General features: G+C 33.9%; 1 protein-coding gene across 1 annotated transcript; it reads right to left on the bottom strand.

Annotated features, from left to right (window-relative positions):
• Window positions 1–2,532: 2,532 nt before the first annotated feature.
• On the bottom strand, window positions 2,533–11,243 carry LOC117328775 (sodium/glucose cotransporter 4-like). Its single transcript, XM_033886313.1, has 14 exons — window positions 11,127–11,243; window positions 9,906–9,977; window positions 9,265–9,369; window positions 8,957–9,016; window positions 8,699–8,803; window positions 8,337–8,442; window positions 6,760–6,840; window positions 6,297–6,511; window positions 5,354–5,489; window positions 4,789–4,896; window positions 4,186–4,505; window positions 3,732–3,953; window positions 3,166–3,349; window positions 2,533–2,763 (listed from the first exon to the last, which is right to left on the bottom strand). The coding sequence occupies exons 1-14, from the start codon at window positions 11,202–11,204 to the stop codon at window positions 2,549–2,551; spliced, it is 2,007 nt and encodes a 668-aa protein (XP_033742204.1). The 5' UTR covers window positions 11,205–11,243; the 3' UTR covers window positions 2,533–2,548.

Below are 11,243 nucleotides of genomic sequence, written 5' to 3'. Positions count from 1 at the left end.
ATTCATTTAAAATCACAATTCAACAACAGCAAAATCTGTTATCGGAATGTTTAAACGAACAACAAGCTTGAGGAATTTGGATATTTTTTTTTCCATGCGCTTTATGAAATTGTATAAAATATGTAGAATTTGAATAGCATCGAATACAAATATGTTAACGACCTCTAATATATTGCGTTAACAATCTAATAATAACAAAAAAATGTATTTATGTTTTGTATTCGAATTTTGATGTTGAATTATTGTACAATTTGATTGAAATACATCATACCTGTTTTTCTATTGTCGATTACTTGCAATGTTATGTATATTAATGTATAATATGTTTTATCTCAACAATTTTAATAATTGTCTAGATTAAAATTTACATTTCAATTTATTTTCGTTTGGATGTCAATATGAAGCCTTATTGTGGTAAAATGAGCCCCATATTCAATCTCCGACAAAGAGTTATTATGATCAAATGAGAGCAGAATTGAGCTGTTGTATACTTTAATGAGATTTGAAATCTTACAAACGTAACGATATTACCACCCTTGAAAGTCATCCCAAGGACATTTATCGTCCTCCGTCCTATATTTGGTACGTATTTTTTCAGTCATCAAAACGATTTGATAGGATATATTACACAAGTAGTGCAGTATACGTTGGAGGTGGTTAGCCTCTTTAATATGACCTTCAGTGATACTACGCACGAGTCTGGATAATATATTGGTATGTTTTACTGGTAGTCTTCTTGTCTATTGTATTCATGTATTGGTCAAAATACACGTTTCTCATCAATTTATGTTTTCTTTGCTGCTAAAATGTAAAAGTGGTATGTTGGTATGTTTTACTTATGTTTTACTGGTAATCTGGTCTTTTGTATCGAGTGTTTACTTGTCTGAATATACGCTATTCCCCAATTTATGTTTTCGTTGCTGCTAAAATGTAATAAAAATGTTGTAATTCGTACAATTTTGTTATCTGTCAGGAAATACACCAAAGACGTATGCTATTTTTTATATTATGTTAATCAGTGTTATACATTGATACCGATTTGTCTATTCTAAGTTGTAGTTACGATTTAGTTCCCGTGTTGATTTCACTAATCTTAGTTATAATTACAATCTTGTTTCCCTGTAAATTTCTCCGTTTTTATTACGAAATTAACATTCCTTGTTGGTACCTGGGTGGATTGTTTTAGACTCAAAGTACAAAGTGATGTTAACACGCACTGCAAAATATTGTATTTATTTCTTCTCTGTGAGAAAAGACAACAAAGCCAACATTTAGTGTTTCGTGGTTTTTTTTTAAACCAATAAATGGTATACGACATTATCAGGAAATAATGAATGGCTGGTCATAAAAAGTGACATCATTTGCTTTGTTACGAACCTTTTCTACATGTCAATGCTTTATTTCTCGATAACTAGACTATTTGGAGAAAACATGCAGTATTTCATAAATGCGATTATTTCAAAATAAAGATGAAAAAGCGACATTATTGTACTAAAATGATTTATGTGTAAAGAGGTGTAAATTAAAATGTGTGCATGCGAGAAATAAAAATGATGACATAATTTATTGTCGTTTTTCTTTTTATCACATAAAGAGGATACCACCATTACATTTCATCACATTTTTCTGTAGATTTCCTGGTGTAAGAGACCAACATGGCTTCTGATTACATTAGCATATATGTATCGGTGCTCACAGGGAGATAACTCTTACGAACCGTACCAAAACGTTGGTCTGACGCTCGACTGGAAAACTTTTCCTTTTCATATCCTATTAAGTTTTGTAGGCGATGTCCCAGCCCTTCCTGGAAACACGTATAAGGTAGAGGTAGGTAAAGAACTAACATTACAAAGTACCTGTCCCTCTGTCCCAATACATATAACCACACATATATTTTAACATTCTAGACTATGTTGTGTCACTTCTGTTTTATATTGTGCTTGCTAACAACATGCTGCTGACAATAATTCCTATATGAATATCAGTATTTTGATAATATCATCCAACATATATTCTGATATAATTATTTGAATAATAATCGGATTTGGTTTGGAGTAAGGGTTTTATATTTTTATCGTTTTGTGTAAAATCACAGTGTTATCTTGACGGCTGTCAATATAACAGCGCGTCTATGTTTTGAAACATGTTTTTTTATATAAAAATCAATGATAAAATATATTAAAATAATGAAACATCTTTCTTTATTAATCAATTCATTTATTTTCATTTGTTTTTATAATGACCTATGTGATAAAAACGTTTCCTGATTCTGTTTTCATTTCGTACAAGGTTTTATGAAAATTGTCTTGATTTTTTGCTTCCCTTTGGTCACAATAGTAATAATGATAATGCATTTTCGGAAATTTGTTTCATAAAATCTCACATGAAATAAACGTATTTAAGATCTTATATATAACCGTCTCAAAAGTCCATATTTCATCATTGTCAATATCTGCCAAAGTTATTCAATATATTATATATAACCATCCCAAAAGTCCATACTTAATAACTGTCAATATCTGCAAAAGTTGGTATCGTCAATGTAAATTTAATTGAAATATGCAATAAGAACTGTTGTGGTGATAATAATAATCACGGCAGATATATTTAAAACACGTCTCCAAAAAGGGTTTTCGTCTAGCGACTGATCTTTCTCTTGTTGTTTGCGTATGTCCTCCGCTTCCCAGGCACTTTGGTTAGCATTTTCTCCTGTAGTCCCACATATCCACTTCATACAGACTGTTTTACATCTGTTAGCTGTGGCTGTAATAAAGTAAAATAAATTATATCTGACGATAGAATCGCAACATCTGCTATCAAAGCCTGTTTTATCACATAACCTTCTGTCATTTCAGTGAATTATTCCGAGTGAAATATACCCTGGAAGAGTTCTCATTTATTGTGTAATCAAAAATCAAGTGCAAGCATACAGTCTATTTCAATTCAGTTAATGAAGCGCTTCTAATCATCATTTTGGCAGGAGAGACTGAAGAGTGGATAGCCATTGGGATTTTCCGGCTTCAATAATAATCGTTCCAATTGTGAATTGATAGTAAAATGAATGTAAACATTTCATTCTTTACGTGTATGTATGTAATACCTTCATCGCGAATGAAGTAGGCTCGGGTTTTTACCTGTTGGTACATATTGTATGCGTAAGCTTACCTTCAGATTCAGGTAGTTGTATTCCAAACGTATTATCGCCAATTGTTTCCTCTTCTATCTGGTTCGAATCTATCATTCGTCCCCTTTCTCTCGGTTCGTTCTGGCTTTCTTCCTCCTCTTCCTCGTCAGTGTCAGGATCTGGCAGTTGTTTGTCGTGACGGGTCCACCATGTTACTCGTCTCAGCTGTTAACAGCAGCGCATGTTTTATGGTGTTATGTGTAAGTATTAGCATTTAAGGTTCATGAATAAGAACATAGTGATACGTCTCTACTGAGATCATTTATGGTGTTGCTATCTAACCCGTAAACTGACTATTTACAGAGATTGTTTTAAACCAATACAGTAGCAATTGTCAATTGAAATAGCTGACATTTCTTGTGTTAGCATTTTGCAAGAAGATGGGCGTTGCTGGAAGCCAAAATCCTTTAAGTAAATCGTAATTAATGACATGGTTCTGTTTTAATGATATATATGTATGTGTGTATGTGATATCAAATAAACAAATCAATATACATAAGCTATCATATACATATACAATCATATACAATAGCTATTTTTGCATCACCTTTCTGCCAGGACGCGGCTCTGTTTGAAGGCTAATGACTACCATACATATAGTTGTAAACACAGCTAAAATTATTGCAAAATGAAGGAAGTCGACGTTAGCAATCACTGAAGGTCGTTCGTCTGGCTTGCCACTCCCACACAAAGGCGAAGTAAACGTAAAGTCCAACACCATCCGAACAATCCCTACTACAAGACTCAAAATCAGTCCCCAGAATCCGCCCTACAAGGAAAACATAAGTAGCTAAACAACTTGCTACTTTACATTGTGCCACTGGTTTTCCAGAATATTTTGTCATTTGTTATTTTGTCTAGAAAAAAAGTATGGAACCTTGACATTTATTGACTCGAAATAAAGTTCAGAAATGTAATTCAAAGAGAATGATTTTTTTGGCATTTGTAGTAAATAATTATATATATTTCATATCGTTATGAGTAAACATTCGGTCAATTACCGCCTCTGTAGTCCTTTTCCAGAAAACCCCAAGCATAAATAAAATACACCAAGGTGGTATTAGATAGGAACGGATAGACTGCATATAAAACCAGAACATTCCACCCTGGACCTTCTCAAGGATAGGCAACCACAAAATGCTGGTGGCTACCAACACAAGCACAGTTATCCTCCCCACTATCATCAGTTCCATTTCTGAAGCCCTCTTTCGTGCGACGCACCAGATATCCAACGTCACTATGGAACTGGCACTATTTAGGATAGACGTCATTGAACTCATCAGAGCAGCGATCAGGGCAGCCAACATCAATCCACGAAGTCCTTTATGTATGGTAAGACTCAAAACTTTTTCATCAACCAATTTTTTAAAGATGGTTTTATATATCAACAGTCTGCCTATGACTACTGTTATGATATCTATGTGACATATCTATGTACAAATATACTTTTCGATCTCTTTACATTTTGATGAAATATTTATCTGATTACCATACAAGGTTATCGGTCACAAATGTTAATTACACATACTTAAGAAACCATGTGATGCATATCTTTAAATAAATGTAATTTATTAGGATTTATGTTGTTGTTATACATGGCATACCCGAAGGGAGAAATCGCAATACCATCAATGGATAAGCCATATTGGAACAGCCAGCAGGATTACCACAAACTCTACTGCACGTTTCCGGATCAGCACACGCTACTTCCTCTGTAACAACGATAATATCATTTTTTACTCCATCATTTAACAATCGCTATTGCCAAGTGATGTGTCACATGGTAAATCCGACAGGCACTTTTATAATCGGGTGATTTCGTCTATTTGCGATTTTCACCTAAAAACTTATTTCAATTAAGCATTTTTTCCTTCGCAAAGTTTAAGAAACTGCAGTATGTAATCTTTAAGCTTTTGTTCGATTTGAACAATCAAAGTGTATATTATAACACATAATATTCAATAACATTATTGTTTGTTACCATAAACAATGTAATAAAGTATTTCATATAAAGTGAATTATTATCAAATATGTTTTATATGATACGTATAATTATGATTAAATGACTGATAGAGTATGTATTTATTTTTACATTTTTTTCACTCCTTCAGGCTAAAGTAAACCATTCCACACCGAATTATAAGCTAATAATGGTAACTTAAATGATACCTGGGTATAAAATTCTGCTAACCATTCCTGGTATGAGGTACAAAAAGAAGGGCAGTATCTTAAGGCAAGCACCCAATAAGGAGCCGGCCTTGGCGTGTGATATGGACTTGGCTGCTAAACATCTTTGCACAATCAACTGAAGAAATCAATTATTAATTACCATTTTCCACGTAAGTGTGTTTTCAGTTGCATGCATTTACTTAAGATTATTTAAAGTCTGAATGACGTTATTGGTCGATGACAAGTAATACCATACAAATGCAATGCAAAACTAAAATTATCCATGCAGACAATCACTTAACCGTTACTGTAAAACTAAGATTATCCACGCAATCAATGACGTTACCTTTACTGTAAAACTAACAATTACTCTGTAGTCTCTTTAACCCGCAACTGCCACACACCTTTACCGATAACTTCTGACTGATAAACGTACGCTTTATCCGTCAAAATGTTTGCTTTATACGTCAATTTGATTCACGTGGATTTTGTCCAGCACCTGACGGGATTACCTTCAATTTGGACCTGAACTTTGATCGGAATATGTAGCCATAACGTAAACGAACGCAAGTAACTGCCATATCTTCATCGCCAAAAGTGAATTTGCCAGGAATACTTTGTATTTGTGTTACATTTCCCTACATGTTTAAGTGAAATTGAACTCGAATTAACATAAAAAGCCTGGAACTATTTTGCAATGGCGCATAAATAGTTTCGTGGTAGTAATTACACACATAACGAATGGATCTTTTTTTCTAAGCGATGGAGCAGCACACTTCACCCAGGGTACTCGTACCCAGGAAAGGTAAACAAAGCGGAAAATTGTTTGCTATGAATGTCGTCAACTTATAGAAAATTGTTGCAGGATAAATAGAATACACGGCTAGTATGAATAAAAATAAAGCTTGTATGGCTACATACTAGTCATGTATTTTCTATTTACCTGGTCGTGACACCAGACGTACAAGCCAAGGGTAGATAACCCAAATATCGACCCTGTCCATGGTATATCTCCCGTCAGTGGACTCCGTAGGATGGTAAACGAGTCCTCCCTAGGGAGACCACAACCGTATAAGGTTGCATTTATTAATGTTTCATTAGCGGCGGCTTTCATGTATTTATCCTGTAACCCGTCCCAACCTCCAACCTCAGAGTATGCTGTAAAAAATAGTGCATCCACTAGTTAATGAGTCGCCACCTTTCCATATAAACGAGGTGAGCATGTTTCGATTTACAATTCCTTTCTGTATTTTTTCCGTATACAATTACTCAGATACAATATTCAATTAACAGTATTTTTAGTTTGATAATAGACATGTGTTAAGGTTCTATGTTATATCTTTTAGGCTGGTATCTTTATGGAAGAGCAAAGTTATACATTTTAAATACAAGTATAACTAACTTACACAGGACAAAAAGCACTATAGACCCGGATATCAGGACCACCGTTTGAAGGGTATCGGTATAAATAACGGACGTCAGACCACCTTGGAAAGAGAAAATATTAAAAAACAAAAAAAAAACAAAAAAACAAAAAACAACATCATAATAATAATATATGAAACACTCTGATATATTAATATAATGTTCAAATCCATTTTAGCTTATTATCTCCTTCTGATATAGATAAAGTGTCATCGAAACCTAATTAAAGGCTAAAAAATAAAACCTGTATTCATTTAGAGAATGGAAACCACCACAAAGGCAGTTTTAAGTTTACTCGGTTTAGGTTACTCGGAACTTATCTAATAGCTTAAAAACAATTATATATTTATCGTATTTTATCCACCAAAAGTAATACTTCCCTGACAATAGGACTCCTTACCCACAATGCTGTACACCACCCTGACAATAGGACTCCTTACCTATGATGGTGTACACTGCTGTGATAATAGGACTACTTACCTACAATGTTGTACACTGCTGTGATAATAGGACTCCTTACCTACAATGTTGTACACTGCTGTGATAATAGGACTCCTTACCTACAATGTTGTACACTGCTGTGATAATAGGACTACTTACCTACAATGGTGTACACTGCTGTGATGATAGGACTACTTACCTATAATGGTGTACACCACCCTAACAATAGGACTCCTTACCCACAATGCTGTACACTGATGTGATAATAGGACTCCTTACCTACAATGTTGTACACTGCTGTGATAATAGGACTCCTTACCTACAATGTTGTACACTGCTGTGATAATAGGACTCCTTACCTACAATGTTGTACACTGCTGTGATAATAGGACTACTTACCTACAATGTTGTACACTGCTGTGATAATAGGACTCCTTACCTACAATGTTGTACACTGTTGTGATAATAGGACTCCTTACCTACAATGTTGTACACTGCTGTGATAATATGACTTCTTACCTACAATGGTGTACACTGCTGTGATAATATAACTACTTACCTACAATGTTGTACACTGCTGTGATAATAGGACTCCTTACCTACAATGGTGTACACTGCTGTGATAATATAACTACTTACCTACAATGTTGTACACTGCTGTGATAATAGGACTCCTTACCTACAATGGTGTACACTGCTGTGATAATAGGACTACTTACCTACAATGTTGTACACTGATGTGATAATAGGACTCCTTACCTATAATGGTGTACACTGCTGTGATGATAGGACTCCTTACCTACAATGGTGTACACTGCTGTGATAATAGGACTCCTTACCTACAATGGTGTACACTGCTGTGATAATATAACTACTTACCTACAATGTTGTACACTGCTGTGATAATAGGACTCCTTACCTACAATGGTGTACACTGATGTGATAATAGGACTCCTTACCTACAATGGTGTACACTGATGTGATAATAGGACTACTTACCCACAATGGTGTACACTGCCCTACAATAGGACTCCTTACCTACAATAGTGTACACTGCCCTACAATAGGACTCCTTACCTATAATGTTGTACACCGCCCTGACAATATAAATCCTTACCTACAATAGTGTACACCGCTGTCACAAAAAGAATGATGACTACACACAGATACATGTTCCAGCCTAACAATTGCTTCAGGAACACCCCGCCGGAGTAAATCTCAATCTGAAAGTATAGAGATACTGTAAGATACTCCGATGAAACTTCGTACCTTACAACAAGTGAATGTTGATTAACGATATGGTTATAAATTGTTGTTGTTAATGTTTGTATACATTTAGTTTTAATTACAACTTGTGTACACCTGTGTTGTTTTAATATTTTGTTTATGATATTCTATCCACATACGAATGAATTTAGGATTGACTACCAATTCGAATTTCTACAAAAAGAATGTACATCTTCTCTGTCTATTACATACGGATATATTGAACAGAACGAATCCAATAAGAGCAAATATGGACGAGTAGATTCTTATCCGTTTTCCTCCATATCTTTTCCTCAGGTACCCCGGTGTTGTAAAAGCCTATAGAAGAAATAAAAGGGAATATATCTAAATCAGATACGAAACTCGATAAAAAATATTCGTGCCTATTTTTACGTTTTCAATATACAAGATATATCTTCTTCCTGTCATTTGTATACATAAAAGTAAAAAAAACCTGAGCAGAACACCTACCCCACATGATGTGTACACCGGTACAAATATCCATCCTAGTAAAACAAGGAAGTACACTGCCTAAAAGATAGAAAAAACATGCAAAACAATAACGTGAACGCTTTTGTGATATCAATTTCTTTGAAAATGTTGTTAAATGATGGTGCAATTATTTAGATAGAACAGAATGTAGACGATAAAAATGCAGCAAAAATTTCATCCTTTTGATATAAGTTGAATATTAAACATTTTGACCAGAAAATATTCTTCAAAATGATCAAATGAATGACGTTCGTAGCACATTAAGCATATAGATAACGGATACTGACTATCCACTCGTAAATGATGACGGCAATCCCTGAGGCAGCGGCGGAGCCTGCAATTCCAATAAACATCGGCGCTCCAATGTTACTAGCGAATATGGAGGCCCCAACCTACGGGTATACAAACTTACATATTCATTAATCTAGAATTAACAGGCGCATACATATCCATGAACATATTCTCCTAGAATGAAAGCGCGTATACTGTATTTGAAAATCGTAACATACATTTGTATTAGATATATATTTTCAATTTCAAAGAGCTCAATATCTTTCAGTAGAATTTTTTTTTCTGTGCGAAAATTATTTTGTCAGTCTGACCCGGCAGTTCATTTGCTGCTGTCATAGAATAACCTTACTGCAATCACAAGACAATATATCATATCACAATTGTAAAATCAAAATAACAAAATAAAAGTAAAAATTCAGTTTACATTAAATGTATCAATATCAATAATCCATATCCACCTTAATTATTGAAAAGCAGGACAGATTTGGTAAACTTATTTGTACAGATGGCATGAGCTGTCCCACATAAATGTGCCCTGGAAAATCGTAAACAATATACAATGTATAAGTTAAGAATATCGACAAGAACTAGTGACAAATCTCTTTAAGGTACATGATACAATGTATTATCCACATACTGGTATCCAGTGCATGTTCTTTCCCGCCAAAAAATAGCCATGTGCGCTCCCTTTGTTAGAACGACAGGTAGACTGTAATATAATACAAAATGATGATACAGGTAGACTGTAATATATAATACAAAATGATGATACAGGTAGATTGTAATATAATACACAATGATGATACAGGTAGATTGTAATATAATACAAAATGATGATACAGGTAGACTGTAATATAATACAAAATGATGATACATGTAGACTGTAATATAATACAAAATGATGATACAGGCAGACTGTAATGTATAATACAAAATGATGATACAGGTAGACTGTAATATAGTACAAAATGATGACACAGGTAGACTGTAATATAATACAAAATGATGATACAGGTAGACTGTAATATAATACAAAATGATGATACAGGTAGACTGTAATATAATACAAAATGATGATACAGGTAGACTGTAATATAATACAAAACGATAATACATGTAGACTGTAATGTATAATACAAAATGATGATACATGTAGACTGTAATATAATACAAATGATGATACATGTAGACTGTAATATAATACAAAATGATGATACAGGCAGACTGCAATATATAATACAAAATGATGATACAGGTAGACTGTAATATATAATACAAAACGATGACACAGGTAGACTGTAATATAATACAAAATGATGAGCTACGAAAAAAAATCATAACATATATAATATAGTTGGATGTAACTAAAAGGTCTATCATTTGTAAATGAATATTTTACTCGTGTTAATTAATTACAGTATATCTAATGACAATTGTTGCCAAATAGTTGATATGTATTTAATAATCCACCTGTTGTATATTGTGATATAGGGTGTAATTGAATATAATCAAACAAAATATCTTGATCTATACACAATGTAGCAAAACAATTGAAAGAATACTGAGACTTTGAACAAATAAAAACAATGTTGAAATGTACATGTATTACACTACAAACTATCTATTCCGAATATGAATTTTTATGTTCCTTATGTAATTGTAACCTACAAAATAATGTATCTTGTTGTGATTTGGGGCTGTTGTGTACGGATTGACCTCTACATGACATTGAACTATATATGACCTTTCCATGCATGATAGATACGAGTCTGCATTGTAAGACATCCTACGGTATCTATCACTATAACGATGGTGTCAAATGTGTTTGTATAGACCAGTCAGAAGATACTCAACTTACCCATAGTCCGACACCAATAACTAGCACGAAATAGATCCCAATCGTTAAATAGTCCTCCCATCCCAGGTATTCCGCCATGTTGGTCAACACACACACACGTAGACAATAAAGCGCTGA

This window comes from Pecten maximus, chromosome 6 (genome assembly GCF_902652985.1).
Source record: "Pecten maximus chromosome 6, xPecMax1.1, whole genome shotgun sequence".
In the NCBI taxonomy this organism is placed as follows: Eukaryota; Metazoa; Mollusca; class Bivalvia; order Pectinida; family Pectinidae; genus Pecten; species Pecten maximus.
Note: the sequence above shows the minus strand (reverse complement) of the source record. Positions and strands in the feature narration are given on the sequence as shown.